Source organism: Centrocercus urophasianus, unplaced genomic scaffold (assembly GCF_019232065.1).
Source record: "Centrocercus urophasianus isolate 14NV4802_14NV808 unplaced genomic scaffold, USGS_Curo_1.0 seq_53, whole genome shotgun sequence".
Classification (NCBI taxonomy): Eukaryota; Metazoa; Chordata; class Aves; order Galliformes; family Phasianidae; genus Centrocercus; species Centrocercus urophasianus.
The window spans coordinates 507,110-533,330 of record NW_024885122.1 but is presented as its reverse complement, the minus strand read 5'-3'; the positions used below and the strand labels follow the sequence as shown (position 1 = coordinate 533,330).

General features: G+C 48.3%; 1 protein-coding gene across 1 annotated transcript in view; it reads left to right on the top strand.

The window, feature by feature from the left end:
• NDRG3 (NDRG family member 3) overlaps positions 1-26,221 on the top strand; it is a 54,618-nt gene that overhangs the window by 25,448 nt on the left and 2,949 nt on the right. The window contains exons 3-15 of the mRNA XM_042835481.1: positions 704-739; positions 16,224-16,329; positions 17,016-17,136; positions 17,636-17,698; positions 18,034-18,094; positions 19,278-19,364; positions 19,902-19,958; positions 21,141-21,244; positions 21,628-21,693; positions 23,237-23,288; positions 24,609-24,656; positions 25,264-25,299; positions 25,392-25,443. Of these exons, the coding sequence (XP_042691415.1) occupies positions 704-739; positions 16,224-16,329; positions 17,016-17,136; positions 17,636-17,698; positions 18,034-18,094; positions 19,278-19,364; positions 19,902-19,958; positions 21,141-21,244; positions 21,628-21,693; positions 23,237-23,288; positions 24,609-24,656; positions 25,264-25,299; positions 25,392-25,443 (889 nt within the window). The remainder of the gene's footprint in view (positions 1-703; positions 740-16,223; positions 16,330-17,015; positions 17,137-17,635; positions 17,699-18,033; positions 18,095-19,277; positions 19,365-19,901; positions 19,959-21,140; positions 21,245-21,627; positions 21,694-23,236; positions 23,289-24,608; positions 24,657-25,263; positions 25,300-25,391; positions 25,444-26,221) is intronic.

Genomic DNA, 26,221 nt, shown 5'->3' with positions numbered 1-26,221 from the left:
TTGCTTCTTTTTAGTTCTTATTCGCTGTGGCCTTGGTGGACTGAAATTCTTTACATCGTGGTAGATGAGGAGACTCTACTGACTGTGTTTTGCACAGCAGGCAAAGAGACATAGAGTGGTCAGAAATCTCTAATGTAGGATCTCATGTAGGATCCTCTCTAATGCAGGATCTCACAAGGGCTGCTTTTACGTTGTTTTCCTACATCCTGAGAATATGATTCTTTGTGCCACATCATGTTCAAAACATCTGACACAGTTCGGTACTTAACATCTGGAGATTCATAGATCAGATTTGCAGGTATAGAAGACTTGAACATCACAAACTTTGAAGAATATGGTTAGTAACCTGTACTCTTACTAGCTGTGATGAAGCCTTAGAGAGGGAAGCAGGGCCATCTGTTTACGTGTGGAAGGCAGTTAGGGTACTTGGCCATTAGAAGTGTTTGGGGTGCTGTAGTTGCTCATGCATGGCCCTAGTTGTAATTTTAGCACTAAGGTGCAATGCCTTAGTAAGGTAGGATGCTGTCTCGGGTGGTTTGCTCAGCCTTGTGCAGTATCTGACAGCACTCAGTAGTGTGACCTGCCCTGCTAGGCTGTGCTGAAGCAGGGGTCTCTCAGGGGACCCTTAGTGGTGCTGCTGCTCTCTTTTTTGGGGGTTTTGGGGTACTGTGCTAAAGTCTGTTTTCTGGTTTTTTTTTAACAGAATGCGGCTCGCAACTTCCAGGACTTCGACTGCCAGGTGAGACGAGCTCAGGTGCCAAGGATCTGTGGGCAGCCTTCTTGTGGCCTGTCAGTAATGGAAAAGTTGTGTCTTTATGTTAATTCCTTTTACGGTTTAAGAACTTGAACATGTCTGTTTGACAGAAATGGCCCTTCACCCTTTCACCAGAGCCCATTACTGCATGCTATGAGGGGCAGGCTGCCCTGCGCAGGCTCTGCAGTGGGCTGCAGAAGGCATTTCCTTGGAGAGATGCAATCTGCTGATGAACTGCAGCTCCGTCACGTCCCATCTGGTTCACTGACTGGAAAAGGAGGAGCGCGCATGCTCTGTCTGCTTGTGTTGAGAGGAGATGGAAAGCACCAAGTGTTACTGCTGCCCCAGTTACAGCACCCCTGCTCTGCTGAGCCTGGGTCACGGCAAAGCTGGGCTCACTCTGGGGGGGTTTTCTTCTCAGAGTAGTGGAAAGATGAGCCTCAGCACTGCAGTTGCTATAGGAATAATTCTTTCAGAAGAGCAGTTGCATCACGAGCCTCCAAGATGCAGGATGCGTTCTTGGTTAGGCAGAGCGCAGTGCTGAGATGATGCGGTGTGCTTTATAGAGCACAGGCTCATTTCCCATGCTGACTTGCCTGTAGTGGTGACACAGCACAGGACAAGCATCCACGGCTACATTACCCCAGCAGTGCAGCTGGGGTGGGTCTGTCAGTGTCACAGGGTGGGTTTGAATGAAAGTGTGTCAATGTGGGTGAGCATAGAAAGCTTTCTGCAAGTCTATGCGGAGCACAATTGTAATAAGAAGACAGTTTGTATTTTTTCCATCTCTTGATGTAAGACATTGCAAGTTTATCTCATCTGGGCAGGCACATGTTGCTGTATTGCTCCTAGCATGATTTCTTGTGACTTTTAATGTTATCCTAAAGTCTACAAAACTAAAAATTACCAGTCTTAGCATGTAACTAGCATGCAGTCTCAGAAGTGGTAGTAGTGTTCTTTTCTGGCTTAAATAGGTTTTAATAAAAATGTGCTTAAAGATAGGCAATGGGCTTGAAAAGCACTTTCCTGCACCATCTTGTCTCTATATTTCTGCATCTTTTCCATCTCTGCTGGAGGTGGGCAGCAGGAGCCCCAGGGACCAGAGGGGCCCAGGGGAGCATGGCTGGGAAGGACATGTCTGTTGCTGCCTGTGTTTGATTGAGATCAGCAATGAGCGGGTGGCCATGACAACAGTTGGGCAGGAGACGAGATGTTCCTTGCAGGAGCATCTTGGTAATTCATTTAGATGTTTTTTTTTTTTCCAGCAATAAGTTATATGGTGTCTCATGTGACTGCCGATGTCCCAGCCTCACCTCTCTCTAAGTTTCCTACGAGGTGTGGTTTCTGGGGCCGTACCAGGGCTGGCTGAGGCCCTGACAAATATCAGAGCAGACAGCTGGTGGGGTGGCTCCTTGTGTGTGCTGCTCCAGTTGCTACTACAAGGAACAGTGTTTAAACTTGGAAGCCAGCTCTCCTGTTGCCCTGTGCAAAAGGGCTTTTTGATCTGGTAAAGCACAGCCAGCTGCCTTGTTCAGGGCCCTGTGGAAGTGGTAGGATTTTTCTTCACCTGTGCTTCAGAAGGGGAAACTCAAAAGTGAAAGAGGCTAGGGCTTTCAGAGGAATGGAAATCCTGTTGTTTAACATAAGACTTAACAGCTCTTGAGCAAGGGTATCATTTGTCTGGAGTCCTGCAGGGAGATCAGGTAGAAGCTGGGCACAGATTGCTGAGGGCTGATGTTCCAGTTGCGGCATAAAGATGTTCTCCATCAGCTGTGGCATCTGCAACGGCCCTGTCTGATTCTGAAGCAGAGTTTAGAGGATTTGTGGGATGGATTCATATTATCTTACAGTATGTATTGTTTGCACTAGAAAAGCATGGCATCAGTGATGAAACACTTGCATTTCAGGCCTTTTCGCTTTTTAACCAAGTCCAAACCCAGCCACTTTAAGTGGAGATAAAGCAGTGTCTGTGCCTGGGCTCATGGCTCATTTCATCATTTGGAACTTGCTCATTTCCACACAAGTGAAAAAGTCACCCTCCGATCTGATCCCCTGAACAAGGCTGCTCTTTCACATATTGTTTTTTCTCAAGTTCTGTCAGTGGGTGGTTTGCAGGACAGACCTGCGAGCAGCAGCCCTGCGGTGTGGGTGAAGGAGCTGAGCTGCGGGGGCCCAGCCGTGCTGAGGCGGCCACATCCTGGGCTGTGCTCAGGCTGCCGGCGGCCAGCAGGGCTGCTGGGAGCAGTGCTGTGCTCAAGCTGGAGCCCACCCCGCAGCCCCAGAGCCTGTTTGTCCTGCAGTGCTTCCTGGGCTCCTTCTGGCAGCTGGAGTTACAGAGCATTTTCTGGAGCTGTCGGTGTTTATGACTCAGAGAAGTGTTTAGTTTGATCCCAGCTGATGAGCGTGCAGTTGGCTTGAACAGTGATTCTGGGAGTTGTGTGGTGCCAGGCACACAGGTTAGGGATGCTGCTTTCTGTAAAGCTCTGGCATGTGTCACTTCTTCTCCTTTGGAAAAGAATGGATGCTGCCATTGTGAAGCTCTATTAATTTCCCAGCGTAATTGTTTTCAGTTTGGAGCAACTTGCCAGGATTGGTTGTGCATAACCTAATGCCCACTGTCCATCCCACTTGACGGCAAGATACTACCACCACAGAGCAAACATCCTCTTGCCTCTGAAGTTTGTTATTCTGAGTTAATGTGGGGTGAAGAAGGTTTTAGCTTGGCTGCATCACAGTACCTTGCAGATACAGGTGTCCTGGCTTTCTTGTGCTGTTTATCTACAAGCAGGTGCAGTTAACCATGACAAATAACAGACTGCCTGGGCATCAGCTGAAGCAACCCCCACATAATCTGATAACTGTTTGCTGTGGAGATAAAGAGGAAAGCTAGCATGGTGGCTTAGGGGTCTTTAACAATATGAATCTGGGTTATTCTCAGGAATAAAACATATTAACCTAAATCTGGGACCTGCATTTTGCTTGAAAGCTATGTACCCTAATGAAATCTATGTTTGGCTTCTTCTAATGTTAGCAGGCAAATGGTGGATTAAATGCTCTGGGTTGCTGATGGACAGATGGTGTGGTGACCTGCACGGTTAATAGAGCTGTGCTTGTGCTTTGTGCTTTTATTATTATCTACAGACCCTCGTTAGCTGCTTTGAGGTGTTCTGAGTTAGTCTCAATCTCTTCCCCCTTCTCCAGGTGTTTTGCCTAAATACTGATGAAGGAATACACTGATATTTTTGCAAGACTAAATAAGTCAGTGTTATTTTCCAGTCTGACATAAGCTAGTATTTAACTTGATCTCTAGCTAGTACTTTGCCGCCCACGGGAAGGGAGAGAAGTGTTTTGCTCTCCAGCATGCACCAGACAGATGAGGACCTGAGGTGTGGAGAGGGATTTGGGTTTTGGCAGAACATTTGCAGAAAGCTCACGAGGTATGGAAGAGGCGGGAATAAGAAAATCCAGGACATGCATCCAGGACATAGTTCAGCTGAAACAGAAGAGGCAAGACAAGTACAAACCCACAGAGCAAAGAGAGCTCCCCTGTACAACAACTTGCTGTTGTGCGTTGCTGGAATCAATTGGAATTGCAGAGATACTTGTTTTTCCACTGGCATAGGCAATACTACAGCAAAATGTTTGAAGTTAATGACAGTTTACTGAACAATTTTTTGTCACTTTTCTCTATTGGAAGGTATAATTTTTCAATAAATAAATAGATGTTTCTACTGATTTTATTTTGGTGCTTTCCCAGAGATACATGTGTTCTAAGCTTTTCAAGCTGGATTTTTAGAAGCTTTCATATCCTTGCCCAATGTCTTTGCTTTAATTTTGCTTGCTGATGCAGTAGGAAATGATGTTGAGGGGTGGTTGGAAACAACGCATTGTGCAGTAGCTGATGTCATAGACATTGAGTAGAAACTTCATAGAATCTTAGAACAGCTTGGCTTGGAAGGAACTTTGCAGCACCTCAACCCCAGCTGTTTGCCACCCACCAGATCATAGAATCATTAAGGTTGGAAAAGACCTCAAAGGTCATCTGATCCAACTGTCCACCTACCACCGATATTGCCCATTAAACCATGTCCCTAAGTACTACATCTCCAGGCTTCTTGAAAACCTCCAGGGACAGGGACTCTTCCACGTCCCTGGGCAGCCCGTTCCAATACCTCACCACTCTCAGTGAATAAGTCTTTCCCACTATCCAACCTTGAGACTCCCCTGGTGCAATTTGGGGCCACCAGTGTCCTGGAAGCAGAGGTCAACCCCCACCTTGCTCAGCCTCCTTTCAGAGAGTTGTTGAGAGTGATGAGGTTTCCTCTGAACCTCTTCTTCTCCACAATGAACCATCTCAGTTCCCTCAACTGCTCCTCGTAATCTTGTGCTCCAGACCCCTCACAGCTTGGTTGCCATTCTTTGGATACACTCCATGGTCTCAGTGTCTTTCTTGTAGTCAAGGGCCCAGCACTGAACACAGCACTCGAGGTGTGGCCTCACCAGTGCTGGCTGCAGAGGTGCGATCAGCTCCTGCTGGCTGTGCAGTTTCTGACACAAGCCAGGATGCCATTGGCTTCTTGGCCAGCCAGGCTCACTGCTGGCTCACGTTCAGCTGAGTGTTAACCAACACCCCAGGGCCCCATCCAGCCTGGCCTCAAAGGGATGGAGGCACCCATGCTTCTCTGGGCAGCAGTGCCAGGGCCTCATCAACCTCTGAGTAAAGAATTTCCTCCTCACATCTCACCTGAGTTTCCCTTCTCTTAGTGTAAAACCATTCCCCCTTGTCCTATCGCTATCAGACTGTGTAAAAAGTTGTTCTCCTGTTTATAACCTTTCAAGTACTACAAGTCTGCAGTGAGGTCTCCCTGGAGTCTTCTCCAGGCTGAACAAGCCCAACTCCCTCAGTCTGTCTTTGTAGCAGAAGTGCTCCAGCCCTCTGAGCATCTTTGTGACCTCCTCTGGACCTGTTCCAATAACTCCACATCTTTTTGTGCTGGTTGCCTCAGACCCGGGTGCAGTACTGCAGGTGAGGTCTCATGGGCAGAGCAGAGGATGATCCCCTGCCTTGCCCTGCTGGCCCCTCTCTATTGATGCAGGGCACTGTTGGCCTTCCAGGCTGCAGGAGCATGCTGCTGGCTCATGCCCAGCTTTTCGTACACCAGGACCCCCAACTGTTTGTCCACAAGGTTGCACTCAAAGAGTTCTCCTAATATCAACAAAGGCAGATATTAGTCACAAGCCAGGTGATACACCCTGTGCTTGGCCTTGTATCTCACGAGGTTCACACAGGCGTGTTTCTCAATCCTGTCCAGGTCCATTTGAATGGCATCCCTTCCTTTTGTTGTATCAGCTGCACCACTCTGCTTGGGGTTGTCTCCAAGCTCGCTGCGGGTGCACTCAGCCTCACTGTAGGTTGTTGGTAAAGACAGTTCATTTTTTAATGAAGCCATTAAATGCGGTTTGTGGTTGCTACACAGCAGCCTTGAATACAAGGTGGTATAAAGCACCTTTTGTATGTTGCAGTGAAATAATATGAAATTTCATCATTTTGAGGAAGCATTTGCCTTCTCTATATGAATACCAGGGGAGTTGTTCTCAGCAGCACTGAAATATTTGTCTAGGATATTAAAGACCTTTGTGCTTCTGATTTGTACAGTGAGCTCTTTCACTCTCTTGTTGAAAGTGCTGGATTGAGATTAGCAACACAGATGTTCTGAATCCAGGAAGCAAGATTTTTTTGTGACTACTAAAGCAGAAGCTGCCCCTTGTCTTTTTAGTGTCACATCATTAAGATACTGACTTTGGCTTCTGCTAACATGCCAGCAACAGAAATACGAGGCTAAAAATGATGAAAACCAAATTTTATTTCTGATTTATTTATCAATAGCTCTCATTTGTTGGGAAGCTTCCCTCCAATTCCTCCCATCTCAGGCTCTCCATCTAAAAGCTGCCTCTTAGTGTGACACCGCCATATTGAGTTCTGGAGGGTTTGCACTGGATGGACTTAACGTTGCTCAGACTGTTCATTCTTAAATATCAGAACATGAACCTTCAGTGGGATTTATGTAAACATGCTCTTGCTTTCAGAATGCCTGTGACAATGTACTAAAGCAGTTGCTTATACAGAAGTATTGGAGGTTCCTGTGCTTTTTTTTAATTTTATCCCTGTCCATGAATTTTTTCATCACAGCAAATGTATGTGCTTTAGGTTGAGAAAGGGCTTTGCCTCCTTCCTGCCTTCAGAAAAATGAATGGTGCTTTTCCACTAACAGTGATTGATCTGTTTCCATCCGTTACGCAACACCCATTAATGGTGTTTCAGAGCAGCTAATGAGTAATTGTGATAGTGGGTACAACTCAATGCAGTTGGGCACAGTTCTAATTCCTGGGGACACTGCAGGTTTGGAAGCACAGAGCATCTCTCTGCTTTCTCTTCTTCGAAAGATTTTAAGATGTTCCTAGTCGTCAGCACTCAGCGGTTCAGCACACTGTGTCTGCAGACAGGCTGACCTTGGCTGAAGTGTGAGCCCCGGCTCATCTTTCAAGTTGTTTTTGAGGGTTTAAGATGGTCTGGGGTCTAGTGGTCATCCCAAAAGTTTTGGACTTGCCTGTGTATTATAGCATACTCAGGTCATGTTTGTATAGGATTCATGTTTGCAATATTGTGTGTGCTGGACATGGCACTTCGAGCCCACTTTTAGGGGCTGGAGGCCTTAGCCTCTTCTATTTGCAGCCCTGGGGAAGGCTCAAAGCACTGACACAGTGTCAGAAGACTCCGCTGACTCAAAACAGTGATGGCAGTGCTGGAAACAGCTGACCTGCTGAAAGGTTTTGCAGACAAGAGCAGATCTCTAGGTGGGTTCATTCACCCTCAGCTAGAAAGCTGCAGTTTTCCTCTATTGGCTGTGGAAGAGGGGATTTACCCTCAGAACATGAGGAAGAAGCACCACACGTGCCTTCACCCATGTTGAGTGCCTCTCTCAAAATTCTGGATACTTCACTGGAGCACAAGAGAGCAGTGGCCTTACCAGCTTTATAGAACACAGGGCAGGAGAGGGAAGAGCACAGTTCTTCTTTTGTTCCGTTTCCAGCTCGCAGGTGTTGTCATTAACTGCTTAGTTGCTATTGGGCTCAGCGTTCTGTGCTCCTGGGGAGTTTGTTCTTTGATTTTGGAACCCAAGCCCAACCTGTCAGCTGTATGTCTGTTAAAGGTCACTTGATTTCAGTTCATTTGGCTACAGAGCTTTGACCTGTTCTCTGACAGATTTTGGAGGTGACTTCCCATTTCCCTCTGGGCTGTCAGAGTTAGGGTTGCAGATGGACTAGGTCTGTCCTTCAACATCATGTGCCTTTGCAACAGCAGCACATGAAAGTTTGTGTATAAAACAGTGGCTTGGGGATAGCTCGGCAGCACCTTTGTCCCCTGATGCTTTCGTGCTTATGTAACCAGATTACACACCCTGTTCTGCTGCTGCTCTTGGTTCTCACCCAGCGTTTCTCTAATTTAAGACTTAATCCAATTACACAAAGTACTCGAAACCGTTGCCTGCTTGCATAGATCATATTGTGTTTTCTATTAATAAATTTCTGCTCTGTATGGAAATGAATAATTTAGTTCAAGATGTTGCTTTGAATCTGATTTAGGCTTGCTTCCCACGCAGCCATCTCCTTTAGCTCTACTATTTCCAAAATAATGTTGCATGGAGAGGAGGTGGTAAGCGCTTGCATGCAAACTGCATTAAGGTCTGTGGTACTGTAATGGTAAGAGTTACCAGGTGGTGATGCTTCACAGTCGTACAATTTCTTTTCCTTAGCATACAGGCATGGTTTGTGTTGTTGGTTTATGTTGTTGTTTTAGTAATGTGTAGAAATTTGAGGGCAGTTGTAGCAAACAGCAAGACAACACAACATCATAGAATCATATCATAGAATGGTTTGGATTGCAAGGGACCTTTAAGATCACCTGTTTCCAACCCCCTGCTATAGGCAGGGACACTAGCCAAGGTTGCTCACAGCCCATCCTGCCTGGCCTTCAGTGCTTCCAGGGAGGAAGCATCCACAGCCTTGCTGGGCAAACCATTCATTCCAGTGCCTCGCCACCCTCACAGTAAGGAATTTCCTCCTGAATCTGTCTAAATCAGTTATCTTCCAGTTTAAAACCATTTCCCCTCGTCCTGTCGCTTCATGCCCTTTTAAGAAGTCCCTCCCCAGCTTCCCTCTAGGCTCCTTCAGGTACTGGAAGGCTGCTGTAAGGTCTCCTCAAATCCTTCTCTTCTCCATGCTGCAGAGCCCCAGCTCTCCCAGCCTGTCCTCGCAGAGGAGGTGCTCCAGCCCTCCGATCATCTCCATGGCCCTCCTCTGGACCTGCTCCCACAGCTCCACGTCCTTCTTGTGTCAGGGGCTCCAGAACTGGACGCAGTGCTCCAGGTGGGGTCTCAGCAGAGCAGAGCAGAGAGGCTGCACCTCCCTCGACCTGCTGGTCACACTTGTCTGGATGCAGCCCAGGACAGGTTGGCCTTCTGGGCTGCAAGCAGAATGTAGGCAGCAGACACCTTGCTGCTTTATGTTCTACCAGACCTGAAAGCATAAGATGGAAAAGATTTAACAGATATAGTCTTTCTTTTTGATCTCCAAATAAAATCAATTCTAATTTTTTCCAGGAAAATCATATTGAACTTTGAGCAGCCTCACACTGTGATTAGAACTCATCTGGCAATGTCAGAAAGGAAGCTTAATAAATTAGTTGTGAAAAGCACTGCTAATTTGAATTCTCATTGTTAATCATTCCCACTGTGAAACAAATTGTTTACTTCAGACTTTAATAACTTCTGAAGCTTAAGTTCTGGATCCTGTACAGAGCTATAGTGGAGAGAGGGCAGCTTAGAGAGGGGCTGCCGCAGCCCTGCACCCAGCTCCCTCTGCTCACTGCCCCAGGCTCGGAGCTCCAAGCAAGCCTTACTGCCTCTGAAACTGCTTTTGGAAGTTTCCTCTGTCAGATCTGATTTTTCTTAATATTAGGAATCTTCTGTGGCACCTAACATTGCTTCCCTTTCTGGCCAGGAGCAGCAGGCGGTACCAGAGAAGGTCCCCCCACGTGAACTTTTTGCCGCGTTGGGTGTGCGTCCGCTTCTTCCCATCTTCAGCCCACAGAAGATCTGTACTTTGGCAGTCATGTTTGGGTGTGCGTTTGCTTCCTCGGTTTAAGAATCATTCAAAGATGTTAGGGCCAAATAGGATAATGTCACAGCCTCGACTGGCCTTCTGCAAATCCCCAGCGAGGAATAGCTCCCAGCAATTCCTATGTCTGTGTTTTATCTAAAATGATTTAAAGGTGCTGTCAGACTGTGTCTTATCACCTTCTGATGCTGAACCCTTTGAAGTTCACAGCGTTTCATTTTCTGAGACATAAGAGGTTAAAAGGAGCTGGGTCCATAAGGCACATTGCTGAAATCACAGGCCTTTAGGAGGTCAGTGGCATTGCTGGCCTTTCTCTGTCAGTTGCTGTGTTCTTCTGCCCAGCCCCTACCAGAGAGCAGTTCTTAACGGTAGAGATAGGGTGAGTTGAGCCTCCGTGTCTGCACTCCTAGTGCGTGCCTTCCAGCTGAAGAAGCCCTGTGGCTGCAGGGTGAGCTGCTCCTGATGTAGAGGGAAAAGGAAGCCTGCTGCACCCTGTTTGCAGGTGTCTGTGTGACTGCTGGCTGCCCTGGACACGGGAAGGGCAGGGTGCTGAGGGCAGTTCTCCTCTCAACTGCATGTCTTCAAGTCAGCCAATCTGTAACAAGAACTTGCACCCCAAATCTCAGTTTTGTTTGGGTTCTGCCAGTGGTTGTTGTATTCTTGTCTGAGACCACAGAAGGGAGTTGAGGGCCGTCTTTGTGGACTGTGACAGTGGGAGCAATAGCTGGATGCAGTGTGGGAGGAGAGGTGATGGAAGATGCACGTGGGTGTTGCAGGAAGTTTGTTGATCTGATTTGACTCTAAATTACGTCAGTGAATACCATAGGTTCCCCTTGGATTGAAATTCCAGGCCTAGATTGGAAAATTATGTTCTGTTGTTTCAGTGACTTTGCAGGCTGGTCTCAGCTGCCCTCTGTCAGTCAGGCAGATACGACTGTAGGACACAACGCTAAGACTCCATTTCTAGACGCAGACTTCTTTGGAGCAACAGGCTTGGGAGCCCTGGGGAGAAAAAGGAGAGATTCTGAGCAGGGCAGAAAAATGTATTCAAAACGTTCTTGTAAAGAGCTGCTGTATGATGGGCACCGTAATGTGCTTCAGGTCAACACCCTTTCCAGAAGAGAGCTTCACTGATTCTGTACTGAGAAGTTTTAGCCAAGTGCTGCACAGAAACAGAAAATCTTGCTGAAAATAAGTTTAGCTGGGCAGTTAAGATCTGCAGTTTTGCAGCAGTACTGGGACTTCTTAAGGACACCAAAATGGAGGCAAAGAGCAAAGGCCCTCCATCTATCAGATGTGAGAAATGGTGCAAGGAAGCCAGCATGACTAAACAGAAAGGCATGGAGGCTGTTGGAAACAAACGAAAAAAAAAAGCTTTTTTAAAAAAAGCAGGAGAAATTGTAAAAGGTTACAAACTACTGCAGATTAAATGTATGAATAGAGCAGACACAGGGGAATTTGATGACTTGCAAGGGGGGGGAATTGCTTGTCCTGTTTCAAAGCTATCAGCCATGGAAGATGTCAGAGATTTCAGGGTGCTGCTGGCTGCTCGGTCTCGGAAGGAAGGACTTGGAGTAGATCTAGCTGTACCAGAAAAACTGAACTTAATTTTTTTGTTGTGTGTGAGCTTGCCGTGGAGCAGCTTGGAGGTTACCATGGTGGAGTCAGCAGAGAGCCTGCCTGAAACCGCAGTGCCCGTTGCAGAGACTATAAAACAAATAAAAGGCGTGATTTTACAGCTGGGTGTCAGGGCTGCTTGTATCAACCCAGAAGCAGTAAATGAGTTTAAGAATTGAATAGTTGGCTTGTTAAGTGAGAGGTTACATTCGTCTGTTGAAGCTGCCTGAGGGCTGCAGTGCTTCCCCTGCATCACAATTTTTAGAAGGCGTCCCAGGGAAGATTTGGGAATTCACTGACCAGCTGTACCTTGCAGGCTGGTACAGCTAGCAGGGAGTGCAATTAACAGATCCTGTAGATGAACGTTGGGATGATGTCTGTGAGGGGAAGTTGTGCTCTGCAGAGCTGTGGAGTCCTTTGGGGGGGTTAGTAACACATAAATAAAGGCAGTTCAGTTAATGCAGCGTACTTGGATTTCCAAAAGACAAGCCTCCCTCCCAAAAGGCTCTTAAGGGACCTGTGGGGCATTGGATTAAGTGAAATGGTCCTGTCATGGATTAAGTACTGGTTAAAGAACAGAAGTTAGTTATTTTTATAGTAGTATGAGGTCACTAGAGAGGTAAACCTGTTCCTAAATGACCTGGAAAAAGTGATGAAAGGTGCAGTGGCAACTTTTATCTGCATATGGATAAATGTAAACGTGGCACTCACTGAGTCGAACCATCTTGCAGCGGAATGCAGGAGCGGGCTCAGGGCTGGTGATAACCCAGAGGCAGTAAGATATTAAGAGAGATGAGTGGAAATGTCAGCGCAGGGCTCAAGGCTTTCAACAAAGCAAATCAATTCTTGTTTATCAGGAACAGAGAACAAAGCAACCTCATTGTGCTCCTGTATAAATCCACATCACGCCCACATTTGACATTCTGCCAGCCCCTCAGCTCGGGAAGGACGGAGCGAGACGGGCACCAGCAGTGCAGGCAGATAGAAGCTGCAGACGGGGCGGCCATACAGGCTGGAGAACCTCAGCCAGGAGAAGGGACGGGTGAAGGGCAATCCAACTCACTGCTTGGTGTCACTGCTGTGGGTTGTGGCAGTGGGGTTGGCTGCTCACTGCCTTCCAAGCCGAAGGCAAAACCAGCAGGTGTGAGGTAGGGGAAGGATGTTCCACTGCCTGCACTGTATTGCTTTGGCTATTCTGGTCTTACGGTGACTGCAGAAGCTATTCCTCCAGTTCAGTTAAATCTCTTTTCACCTACATATGGTTGCAGGTTTGGAAAATGAAGGGTCCAAGATGCAGATCTTTGAGGATGTGTGCCTGCCCTATTCCCAAAGCGCCCGCTCTTTCAGTCAGACTGGCGGGGTTGCTGGACCTGCGGTGCGGCCAGCTCCAGCTGCTCTGCCCCGCTCCATCCCTGCTGCTCCTCCATCAGGGCGCTTCTCACACACGTCCCGAGGGCGCTGCTAATTTCTGAAGCCTGGTTCCAGGCCGGGTTTGGGCTGATCAATAGCAGCTGCCAGCATGTGGCCAGCGGCACGCTGCTGTGCGCCGGGCGTGCGTCATGGGCTGGGCCCTGCGGCCAGCGAGAGCTGCTGCTGCCTTCCCTCCTGCAGCGCGGTGCCTGCGGCTGCCGGCTGGGTTTTTCCTACTGTACAAATGAGGGCAGAAGATAACATCTCTTCAGAAAAACCTCTGACAAAGTTTCCAGTCTCTAAGTGAAAATCAAACGTTCTCAAGCATTTCAAAACACAGCTGTAGATCATCATCATCTCTTGCCTTCACCTCCCTTATTTTGCTGAGAGTGCATTTGTTAAAATCTGGCTGTCTCCTGGTCACATCTTTGCCACTTGCATTCTCCTGTGCTGCCAACCAGCAATCCTGGGGTGTCCAGGGGCTGCACCGGTGCAGTGTGTTGGAGCTGGTCTGAGCAGGGGCCGGAACCCACACACAGCAGCACCTGAGAAATGAAGGAGATTGGTGTCTGACAGCATCCAGCACAGGAGCAGTGGGCAAACAGGCAGAACTTTATGTGGGCAGTGCAACGAGGCAGGGCTCACGCTGTGTGGCCAGCAGGCAGGGCTGTGTGTAGGGAGCTAGCTGTTGCAGCTGGGTTTGCTCCATGGTTGGAGTGGTAATAACCTACTAATTAAATAATAACTTCTGCTTTCCTTGGCCAATTGGAGATAGCAGTTGTATCTTACATATGCAGTGACTGTTGTTGTCATCTAGAATGTGATACCTAAGCTCTATATTAAGCACCTGCCTCATGCTATCCTTTGGCTCTGATATGTGGGAGAGCTGTGGAGGGAAGCAGGTGGCAGGGAAGCCGTGTGTGTTGTGTAATCGTGTGATGTCTGAGCATGTTTTTGTCCTCCTCCATCACAGATGAAGAGAAAAGCCCTATGGCTCCAGGGCATGGTTTCAGAGAAATTGAAGTTCACCAGAAAAATGAAGCAGGAAATATATGCAAGGAGGCTGGGAGAGAAGCTCGGTCTTCCCTGCCTAAGAAATCTTGGGAAGGAGATCAGCTCGGTGTTGCAGCGTGTTGTTAAAAAAGTGAACACGGAGACCCTTCTCTTGAGTGTAGTGTCTGACTCGGTAGAGCAAGACGTTTGCTCGTGTAGCATCTTACTGCATTCACAGCGCTCTCTCTGAGATGTGCTGGGCATGGCTTTCCTCAAGGTGCTTCCCATCTCTGGTGGACGTTCCCTTTGTTTGAGCTGTTAATGTGGCTGAAGGATTGGAGAGGGGAGACCCTCTGTGTTGGGCTGGTGCCCTGCAGTCATGTGAGAACCCTCTTCTCAGAAAGTGATCTCACCTGCTGAAATCTCAATCTGTGCCATTTACAGAACCAAAGTAAATGGGGGAGCAAGGATTGTTTTTTAGCTCAAGGGAACTCTTTCCCTTCCTTACCATAGAGCTAAGGGAAGCTCTCATTTTGGACACAAAGCCTGCACAAAAATGCAAGCTGTTGCATTGTAAAGCGCATCAAGGTGCTGGAACCACAGGACTGAAGAGCGCTGGATGCTTCTGTTTCGAGTACCTTCTCCAGTCTTTGACCTGGTAGCAGTGCGTGTGGCCCTGGTGGTGAGATAGAGTGTAATTCCAGAAAGGCACTGAACTGCTGACTATTTTAATGTCTTCAGATCTTTTGTTGTTTTTGTGCTTTTCTCACTGATAGCTCAGTTTGAGTTTTGTGCTCCTGCTTGATGGCTGACCTTTTGTTGCTGCTTATAAAACCCTCGCAGTCCTCTGGGGGCTGCAGATGCACGGGATGTGAGTCAGTCAGACCCGGCTGCTCAGGGCAGGCTTATTGCTTCGGCCAGTCTGTGCGCTCTGTCTGGCTTGGAGCCCACACCAGCATTTATCAGACCTCCCTGTGAGCTTCTTAACTCACTGACCTAGCAGAAATCTAACAAAGTCAGATTAAAAAAAAAAAAAAGCAGCTGGGTAGTTTGGATAGCTTCCTGCCAGGTCAGTGAGTTAAAGCTGCTTATGGCAGAGCCCTGCTTTCCATGGCAGGCAGCCAGTTGGTCCGCTTGGATGTGGGGTGCTGCAGGCTTCTGCTGCTTTGGCCCTCTCTGGGCAATCCCAGGAGCTTGCTGCTCCCAGCTGCTTCAGCAGCCGCGCTCAATGCGCAGCGTGGGCCTCCTCCAAAAGCTGCCAGCTGTGGCAGAGGACTGATTCACACCCACTAATTTTCTGAACACTAGAATGAGGGCTACTGCTGTGGCTGTGATGGTACCACTGCAGCACAAAGCAGGACGTGTCCCCTCTGTAGCAGAGCAGCACAGGGCACTGAGAAAAGGCAGCAAGAGGCAGAGACTAGTGCTGGAGAACCTCACTGCACATGCAGTGCAGGCAGCTCATTGCTGCTTGCTGGGCACCCTGGCTTTTCCATGCGTGCAGTGCAACAGCAGCATGCAAGTAAAACCCAGCAGTTCTCTGAGGATGGGGGCAGTCAGAGGTGGTTTGCACTGCAGGAAGGATTGCAAGACAGAAAGTCAGGCTGCACAGCCAAGCAGGGAGATTTGGGCTCCTTTGGGCAGGGTGACTCTGACAGCTTGCTTCTGTTGCCACAATTCTGAGACAAGGGGCCAGGCTCTCATCCAGTGCCCTTGGTGCCAGCGTCCCATGCAGCCAGCGGCTGGGCCTGCAGAGCTGTGCTCTTGTTGCTCTCTGCTGTTCTGCAGTTTCAGAGTGTTCAGGTGTGTGTTCCCCAGGGGCTGGGGCTGCTGGTGGCCTCCCTGGCATCGCTGTGCTCCCTCAGCTGCCCCTCAGCACAGCGATCCCAGTGGTTTGGGCTGTAAGCATGCTGAGCAATAGGCTGCAATAGGGGAGGGATGCCAGCTGGGGAGTGAAGGGAAAGGAGCTGCGGGAAAGGAGCTGCTTTGGTGGTGCCACGGACAGACAGATGGACAGATGACACTGAGCCTCCATTACTGTGCAGCAACATCACCCACTGAGATGAGATCTTGAGCACAGCACCAAACCCTTCACATATCTGTACAAAAGCAACCTGTTCCTGGCAGTGGTTGTGGAAAGAGGGAGGTCTGACAAAGTTGCTGACATGGAACAGAGCAGCAGTGGTAAAATATGGATGAGACACTTACTGCTGGGCTTCCCACAGCACAGCCAGTATGCGTAATGCTGAGGCTGCTTCTTCTCTCTCTGCAGGAACATGATATTGAGACAGCTTTCGGAGTGGTCCATGTCACCATGCGAGGCACACCCAAGGGGAACAGACCTGTCATCCTCACGTACCATGACATTGGCCTCAACCGTAAGCCCTTGCGTTCCCAGGACTCTGAAGTGTTTGTGATTGTACTTGTTTTATTGTTTGAATGTGGCAAGCACTGTGTCTGGCCTGGAGCTGAAATGGGACAAATTATTCCAGGGTACAAAGATAAAGGTCTGCTTGAGAGAGAGCGTGGGGCATGCCCCTGCCCTCCAACAGCCCTCAATAGATGGAGCTGGAGTGAAAGTGGATCCACCATGCTACAGGGCTTTAGCTGGCTTGTAGCACTGTTTGATAGAGCTGCTCACCTTGAGGTGTCCATTCCCCTGAACAGTGGGAGGTGAGCAAGTCTCTTCTATAAGGCTAAGGAAGCGCTGTAATGTCTGTAGTGGGCTCAGCTGCTCTTTTCTCCCCATCCCACTCCATATGTGCTGTTGTGTTCACATAGGTGCTCCTCAGTATGCACCATGAGTGCGCAAGCACTACAAGGCACGATTTTCCTAGGCATGCACGCTGGGTGGTGTCTGCCTGTCTGCCCTCACTCATGGCAGTTATTTTGCTAAGACTCGTTGCTGCGTGCAGTCAGTGGGGCAGGGCAGCACTGTCACCAGCACCCCCTGTCCCACAGACTCAGCATGGGGGTTGGGCTCGTGCAAGTGCGAGCCATGATGTTTGGATGGCAGTAAAACTTCTTCAGGGAATGCCTCATGTGTTTTTTTTTCCTTTTGCAGACAAATCCTGTTTCAATGCATTCTTTAACTTTGAAGATATGCAGGAGATCACTCACCATTTTGCTGTGTGCCATGTGGATGCGCCAGGCCAACAGGAAGGAGCCCCTCCCTTCCCATCTGGGTATGAGCTCTGCAGAGACACTTATAGTTCCAGACATGGTTGCAGTCTGGGCTGTGGTGGAACCTAGTTTAAACCAACTGGGACTGCTAGGGCAGGACATGGTGGGAAGCAGCTTTCAGGAGCAGAGGAAGTGGAAGATGAGGAAGCTTCCCGAGAAATACGCAAGGGATTCTCCTGCCACTATTGGCTCCTGCTAGTGGTGAGCACTGGCACTAGCTCCCTGACTTGAGCATGAGCCCAGCACACTGCAGTCTAGCTGGCATTCCTCTGTCTGTCCACCCTCCCACAGATGCCTGGCTGCCTAAATAGAGCTTTCTGTTAGTCTTGCTTTGAGAGCTGGGATCCGTGTTGCTTCCTGGACTGCAGTATCATTGTAGAATAATGACCTATCATTAGCGCATCACTGTAGAATAATCTCCTACGTTGGGTAGAATTGGGAGCTAACTTCTGAAGAGCTGCATTTGAAGGTGCTTTGATTTCAGCCTCTCTTGGTTTTCAGGTACCAGTATCCCACTATGGATGAACTGGCTGAAATGCTGCCTGCGGTTCTGACACACCTGAAGTAAGTCTCTGAAAAGAAACAGGATGAGCCAGCTGGATGCAACCGTTCCAGCACCCCCTCTGTCGATGCTTGAAATATCTGATTTGCCCACTGAGTTGTCCCAGGGGGCCTGAGTGCCTCCTAACCTGTGTAACTCTGTCTGGTTCTTACGCTGAGATCATTGTCTGCCACATGAGACAATTTATGGCTGCTGAATCATTGCTGGGTCGTTTTGAAAATGAACCATAAGTGAACAGCTGGATACTGTTCAGAGGAGGGGAAAAGCTTTGCCTTTTGGGATGCTTCAGCTGTGAGCTTAGATCAGCCTTACTAACGGTAAAATGCCTGTATTTCAGCCTGAAAAGCTTCATTGGGATTGGGCTGGGAGCTGGCGCATATGTCCTCAGCCGGTGTGCAGTAAGTATCTCTTCATTCCTTGTGGCTTATACAAGCTGGGGTCTTTACTTATCAAACAGACCATGTGTGGGGCATGGGCAAAGTAGCAGTAATTACAGTAGGTGTGCAGGGAGCTCTGCGAGAGCTTCTTGTATTGAGATGGTTAAATTGGAGCAACTGAAGCTATGTCAGGTATGGAAAGAGAGTAACATGGTGTCTTTGAGTCAGCAGAGCCCATCCTGGCTGCTAGAAAAGCCAAGCCTGAGAATGATTGGTTGTAAACAAAACACTGAAGGTAGTGCTGTCTTCACAAATACCCTCTGACTGCACTACTGTGTGCTGCTGCCAGTGCTGGGGGCACCAAACAGTTGATCTGGTGATGTTCTGTGGATCAGCACAGATGAGGAGTGTGCTTTTCAGTGGAAAGGAGGAGAATTTAGCACTCTACCTTTAGCAAAGAGGCACACTGCCTTTATGTTGTTACTTCTACATTTTTCCCTGATGGAGTATTAGTGAGTACGTAAAATCAGTGGACATGACCCTGGTATTTACCTGAATCATTCAGTTCTAAAAGCAGACACTGAACTGTGACATTCTCAGTAAAGTTTGTTTGAATTTGCTGAGTGCAGAGAGTTGCTCATGGTTTAGGCCACTAATTGCTTCTTAAAGCCACATGCAGTTGCCCCACTTACAAAGAAATCTCTGCTTCCTATTTCTTATAGTCAGGATTTTGTTAGGGGAGAGCTTAGTTGAGTTTAAGGCACTGATGTTTTCTCTGTTCTTTACTTTTTGTATCTTGTGTAATTTTGAGGCTTAGTAAAGAAATCACTTAAAATCTGGCTCAGTGAAGTGTTAGAAAGCCCTTGTCATGCTACGTGGATTGCAGACCATTGCCTTCTGAGGGGCAGAGTTGTTTCCTTCTGCTTCACTGGTGCTCATCTGTGCACTGGAACAAAGCATGAGCTTCACTAAAATTTCAGCCTTTGAGTGAGCCTAGAGCTTGAAGCTTTTCCCTTCTGTTGGATTGATTGGTTTTGTGTTCACAAGCAGTTCCTAAAGAGACTGTAGGGTTCTGGGATGGCAGGCTGGAGCAGGGGGAGGGGTCTTTTGCCTTGCCTTCCTCTTGCAAGAAACTTGCAGCTGATGCACCTCCCAGTGTGGCTTAAGCCCTCCTTCTGAGCGTGCTTGTGCTCTCTTCCCACAGCTCAGCCACCCGGACCTGGTGGAGGGACTGGTGCTTATTAATGTTGATCCATGTGCAAAAGGCTGGATTGACTGGGCAGCATCCAAGGTGAGATTTTCCAGCCCCTACATACCTTCTCTCCACAGTGCTTAATGAACAGTGGGTAGAGTAAGAAAAGGACTGAGTACAGGAATGGCCAAAACTGCAAAATCTCATTTCTTTCCCTGCTGTGTCCTTGGTCTGGGTGTAGCAGGACCTGTACCATAGAAGCAGGAGTGGGTGTGATCATGTGTGAGTGAGTAATCCTGGTAAACTACGTGAAGATGAGTTGCTTCTGAGCACTGATCTTTCCTCTGATTTAGTACTTGTGCTGTCAGGATTCATCTAGCTGAGTTTGAGCAACTCTTTTAACAATTCTGTTATTCTAGCTACCTGAAGCTGTTTAAAGTTTCCACATTTCTGGAGAGTTGTCTGCTGTGTGTGCTTCTGTGGAGCTGTGTGGGTCCATCCCAAACCTCAGGCATTTGTTTCTCATATCCCTTGAAAAGTTTTCTTTGTTATTTTCCTTACTCTGCAGAGCTGCTTTGAAAGTTGTAATGAAACAGCATTTTCCAGTGCTCTCCCTCATTCATTCTCACTCTTCAGTTTTCAGGCTGGACAACCAACATAGTGGATATTGTCTTGGCACATCACTTTGGACATGTAAGTAACCAACAGGTGTTAATGTTGCCCCTGCAGGGGGGTCCCTCACTTGTTCCTCTGACTTCTGGATGTTCGTGCTCTGAAGAAGCCCTGGTCCATCAAATAAGGGTTGCCACAGACAGTGTTATCTTCTCTATGTGGCAAGCTTGCATCAGGGTTTTGCATGCTGAGTGGAGCTTGTGCATCCTCACAATTGCACTGACTTGGCTGTCTCCAGACTCCAGGTGTGGCAAAGAAAGTAGTGCCCCACACTACCAGCGCTGCACAGCATCTTCCTTTGTGCTGTCCAGGGAAGTGTCTGCAGGACACGTGGCAGACAGTTCTCTGTAGCCAGTGTGGAGGAGTTTGGGCTGTAGGCAGAGGACAGATTGGCTGGGATTGACAGGGGTTATTGTGTGTGTCCAGAACTGCTGCATTTCCTTCCCCTTCAATTTCAGCAGAGTCAAAATAGCCTTTTTGGAAGACTTCAGCTACAACGATGCCTTCTGTCTGGGGTTTGCTGACTGCTAGTCAGCAAGATTGCAGGGAAATGGAAAGGATCCATGCCTCATGTGCACAGCATATGACCTGCAGCAAGTTAATCCTTGACCTGAAGACGCTGTTATGTCACACATTGGCAGTGAAGGGAGGCAGTTGGCTTCCTCCTGCTTTGAGCACATGCTTTTCTCATCCCTTCATTACGTGTAGTGTTTCCCTGCATCCCACACCTTCCCCTCACATTGGAATGCAATTTCTTCACTGAGCTGGGTGTTGGATGAATTCTCCTTTGGTCTCAGTGTTGGCACTTACCTCTAAAGCTTTTCTTCTTTAACATTAAACGTAGGTGGAAAACCTTCCCAAAGCAGAATGACTGGGACCTTTATAAGCATTGCTGAGGCTTAGGAGCTGGTTTAAACCATCTGAAGAAACCTTTATACACCTGCAGCAGCACGTGTGCTGCCATTTGTGAAAGTACAGTCACGTTACCAACACATTGCACTTAGCATTCATTTCCACTCGATGTGACCAAGATACGGTGCAGCCTGCAGCCACTGTCCTGTGGGCTGTTGACCATCACTGAGCAGCGTGTATGGAGGCAGTTCGATGCTGCAGTATTTTTATGATCATAATTTCTTATGAATTATTTTTACATGTGAAAAAAAGATGTGTTCCTTATCTTTTTGTTTTTTTGCTTTTACACAGGAGGAGCTGCAGGCAAATCTAGATTTGATCCAAACATACCGGCTTCATATCGCACAGGACATTAACCAAGATAACCTTCAGCTGTTCCTCACCTCATACAACAGGTACAGGATACTTATTTGCCTGCTGGGTTCAGTACTGCTCCTATACCCAGCCTGCTCAGTAGATTTGTTACCATATATATTATTCTGCTGATATTCTTCTGTGGGAAGCTATGTCCTAAGTGTAGCCCTTCAGCTGTAGTCTGGGGCCAAGCTCAGTGTCATACCTGGAAGGCCCTTTCAGACCCCTTTGGGTCTTCTCTCAAGGCATACAGCAAATTTGCCACAGATCCCATTTTCTGGCAGTGGCTACTGGGGCTCGCGCTCGTGGTGCGACACAGGAAGTGGTTTTCTGTCGCCAGGGTGCCAGCATGCATGGTTGTTTTTTGAATGTCTTGACTGTAAGCTTCTGCTGATCTCATGCATTGTTCTGCTTTGTCTTCCAGTCGCAGAGACCTGGAAATTGAGAGACCAGTGATTGGTGTCAATGAAAATACAGCAAAAACACTCAAGTGAGTTACTGTTAATCAGCCTGGTTAGTTACATGCAGCTCCTTCAACAGAAAAGGTGTTGCTGTTTCTTAGCAAGAGCCCCTCTAGCCCAAGTGCTGGGAGGACAGTCACAAGCTTTGTTGCAGTGCTGTCAGCCAGAGAGGCAGAGAGGTGTCTGGAAGCCCTTTCAGGAAGAACATGATGAGATTCCCCAGAATGTGGGGTTGGAGGAGTAACATATCCACCCAGCAGTCACTGTATTTGCTGAACCATTATTTTGATTATTTTGTGTGAAAAATTAGGCAAGTTTTCGTTTGCTGCTGCTGCCAGTCTTCCTCTGCCCTGCTCTGCCCAGAAAAGTTACCTGCACAGTTCTTGTAGAGGTGGCAATGCAGGCATGGGAAGGTGTGACAGTTCCCACCTTGGCAGTGACTCATGAGTCACAGAGCAGATATTCTGTGCAATGCCCAGCTGAGAAGGGGCAGACATTGGAGAATTAGTGTTTGCCAGTGCAGGAGATGTATAATTTTCAGGTTTCAAGCAAGAAAGCAAAAAGCGGAAACCACCTGTGTGTGGAGTGCATGAAGGCTGCAAATTGCAGTGCTGAGGCAGGATGCCTGGGCTGGGCTAGGGACTGCTGCACAGGCCTGTCATGTGGACTTCTGCTCCTGTCAGTCCCAGCAGATGTTTTAGGCATCCACAGCCTCTAAATCTTGGTTAACCTGAAAGAGGTGGATTTCCCTGCTTAGTCCCTGCTCTGTCGTGCAGGCAGCTGTACACCACAGAGCACTGCCCTCTGAAGTGACTCACAGGGATCTGGAGGCACGTTTCCTGTGAAAGCTGAGGTCCCTTTGCTTATAGACTGGCTTATAGGCCCTCGGGTTCCCAGCCGGTGGAGGTTCTCAGCTGGATCTGAGGCCTGGTACTTAGTGTAAGTTCTGCCATCTGGTCCATTGGGGTCTCTAACCCAACCCTTTCTCATCTGTGAATGAATAATACACATGTAAACTTACAGCCCCTTGATCAGTGGCCTCCTGCGTATGTTTTGCACATTGAATGTTAATTACTCTTCTTGAATTACAGCATGTATCAAAAATGAACATGAAATCACAGGTTTGTCAACAGAGGCTTTAGTATCATGTTTTTCAATATAAGTTCTCAGCATCTTTTATGTTTCTTTCATAAATCTGAACCAAAATGCAGAGCTGACATAGATAGCCTCAGAGGCAATGCACTCTGGGTGTTGGGTTGTTCTTAAACTGCTAACTTTCAGACATTCACTCCAGAGGCACGCTCCCTCTGCTGTCTGGGAGGGTGCTTCTACCAGCCCTGGGTCCATCTTTTAGCACGTGTGCAGCAGCAGTGATAGTTGGTGTGCATGGAGGGGATGTGCAAGCCATGGAGGAGGGTTGGGTGAAAATAAAAAGCTGTGATGTGTTGACATGCAGGGATTTTGCTTAGCATTGTTAACGTTGCATAAGGCTGTTGGTACGCAGACCTCAGCCATCTCAGAGGTCCCTTGGAATCAGTGTAGGTAACATGTTTCTGTTTGGGGTTTTTCCAGGTGCCCTGCCTTGCTAGTGGTTGGTGACAACTCGCCTGCCGTGGAAGCAGTGGTACGTACTCACAAACATAACATTTAACCCAGGGAATATTTAACAAACAGTCTTACCCAGCAGAGCTTTCAACTTGCCCAGAACTAGCCACAGAAAGCCTCTCTTTGTCCAAAGCTCTTTTTTCTCCCCCCATCTATTGAGAACTGTCAGCCATTGGTGAGAGCTGAGGCTGGGGAGACCTGACAGCCCTGCAGAGCAGCTCTGATCTGAGGATCTGAGTAATAAGAGTACTTGTGCCCCATGTGTCGTGCTTAGCAAACATTGGAGACCCCTTTCAGGAACTTGTATGTTTCCCTGAGACTTCCAGGGTGCTGCCTGGAGTTCAGTTTTCGATTCATGAGTTGCTGTTCTCCTGCTGTTACACTGAGGGTACTTGAGGTTTGAAGAGAAGCCGTTGTGACTCTGTTGTGGCAGGTAACGTAGAGCTCTGCAAGAGCACCATGTCACAGGGAAACGAACAGCCAGCAGCTTCTCCTTCCTGTTCTCTCTGCAGACACCAATAACCACTTCCCTCCCAGCACAATTACAATACACAAGATGTGGCATGGCCCAGTGCACAGGGGTTGTGGTGCCCTTTAGGAGTGTGGAGGCCAGGGGCTTGCTGAAGAGGAGAAGTTTCCTTAAGGAACTTGGAAGAATGTAGGAATTTTCTAAAGCAGTAGCTCGGACCTGAGAGTTGTGCATGGAGAACTGATTCAGGGCCCTTTCCTCATGGCCTCCTGCCTTTTCACCAGTCTGGAATGTACAGAAATCAGAGACTTTCTCAAAGTTTTGACTTCGCTGGGATGATATCCCTGAGGATTCTCACTGCTTCCTAGCTACAGCTGACAGAGGATAGGGTCTTCTGGACCTCCTGCTCTAGAGCTGCTGTTCCTATAGGTCCCTACCTATTCTCTGTTGACAGCAGGACTACACAAAAGAGGTGGCTGTGGCCTCTTTGCCTGGCTGGGGAATTGTGATCTCCTTCCGTGCTGCACAGTTCAGAATTCTGTTTCTCTCCCAGTCTTGCTGTCAGAGCCCAGGGGAGTCAGATGTTGGGGATGCTTTCCCATTAATTCACATCCCCATCTCCCTCAATAGTCATGTTCTATTGCCACAAGGTCCACTTGGATTAGAAGACCTGCCTTTGCTCACTGCATCTTCATTCACTGTTCCTTTCCTACCTGCTATCTTCTTTCTTGGTCAGTCCTTTCTGGCTCTGGAGAAGCTTCTGTTGCTGTAGAAATCCTTTGCCTCTGGTGGTACAGCTGCCCCACGCTTTTCGTCTGACTCTTTGAGTTTCCTGTTGTATTATATACCTCTTTCCTCCATTTATTTTAGGTTGAATGCAATTCACGTCTTGACCCAACCAAAACTACCCTTCTGAAGGTGAGTGCTATTCCTGAATCATCCCAGCCTGCAAAAAGTTGATTTTTTTTTTTTTGCTGAGCCAGCTCCACTTATGTGTTTGCCTTCCATGTGTTTAGCTTCAGGAGGTTTCTGGACAATCACTTAGAGCTGTGTTTTTCCCCTGGATGGAGACAGACTCAGGAGAAAAGAGTTTGTCATCAGGGGATCCCTGGTTCCCTACTAATCTAATGAGAATTAGCAGAGGTGCCCTGCCTCGACCCTGCTCACTGCCAGCAACATCACCCCTTTTTATAGCTTTCTACCAGTCCACCCCATCTTCACCTGTAGTCCCTCAGAATTGTAACACACCAGATGTGGGAAGAGCAGCAGGAGGAGCAGATGCTGGGTTACTCCTCAGCTTCTAGAGTATGGGCTGAGATTGCATGGTAGAGCAGCACCCAGGATGCTGAGTTTCTTCAGCAGCGAGTTCCCAGAAGTGCCGCCGGGAATTGCTTTGGCTTTAGAGGTGAAATGTTAAAGAAGTGCCCAGTGTGGCAGTGCAGCCCGGTGGGTGGGGTGGCAGTGCTGGCCCAGTCCTGCAGCTGGGGCGGGACGGAGACTCAGGGTCCTTTTGTTTCCCCTGCAGATGGCTGACTGCGGAGGACTGCCCCAAGTGGTTCAGGTGAGAAACGCCTCCCTGCTTTCCCGTGGGATTTGATTTGTTCAAAGCCCTTCACTTTGCTCACACTAATGCCTCCCTTCCTGTTTCCACAGCCTGGCAAGCTGACTGAAGCCTTCAAGTACTTTGTGCAGGGAATGGGCTACAGTAAGTGGCAAACACAATTTTCTGGTTTGGAGTGGGTTTATTCTGAGGGGAGCTCAGCCTTTTTGGTCCATCTGAGCCCATTGGCATCTGTGTCCCCACTCATAAGTTAGTGTGGTTGCCAGGACATCCATCCATGCTGGAAAATCAACTACTGCTAACGAGTTAGCAAGCCAGGATTGTTCCCTGATGTGTGTTTAATCCGCACCGCCCTTTTTGGGTGGTTGCTGGTGTTGATGAAATGTTGTAAATCTATGTTTGTTGTAGTTCAGAGAATTGTGCTTGCAAGGACAGCAGATCTTCACAAATCTTCCGTGCCGCCTTCTCCAAAGGAGAAGGAGTTAGCACAGCCTCATGCTTGTGATGGGTATGTGAGAGTTCTGCCCTGTGGCTCCTCCCCGTGCATGGAGACAGAAGACATTGTGTCCTGAGTTCACTTGCCCTTGGTATTCCAGAGAGTGAGGCTCTCAGGAGAAGAGCTTGGTGCATTCAGTCAACTCTGCCTCCATTGTAGGCCCCTTGGCACAGCTCTGCCTTGCCTGCCAGAGGCTGGGGCTAGAAGGTCCCGTCTGTTGATGGTAGACCTTCAAAAGCTGGAGTTACAGGAGGGTTGGTTCCCATGGCTGGTAACCACTGAGCATGGTACTGTGATGCTCCTATTGGCCTCCATGTGGCCAGAGATTCTTGGCCAGCTCGTGGGTGTCAGGCTGAAAGAGAGCGGTCCTTTTCCCTAGTGCTGTGTGTAACTGGCATGAGCACACTGGGACAATCTTGTTCTCCG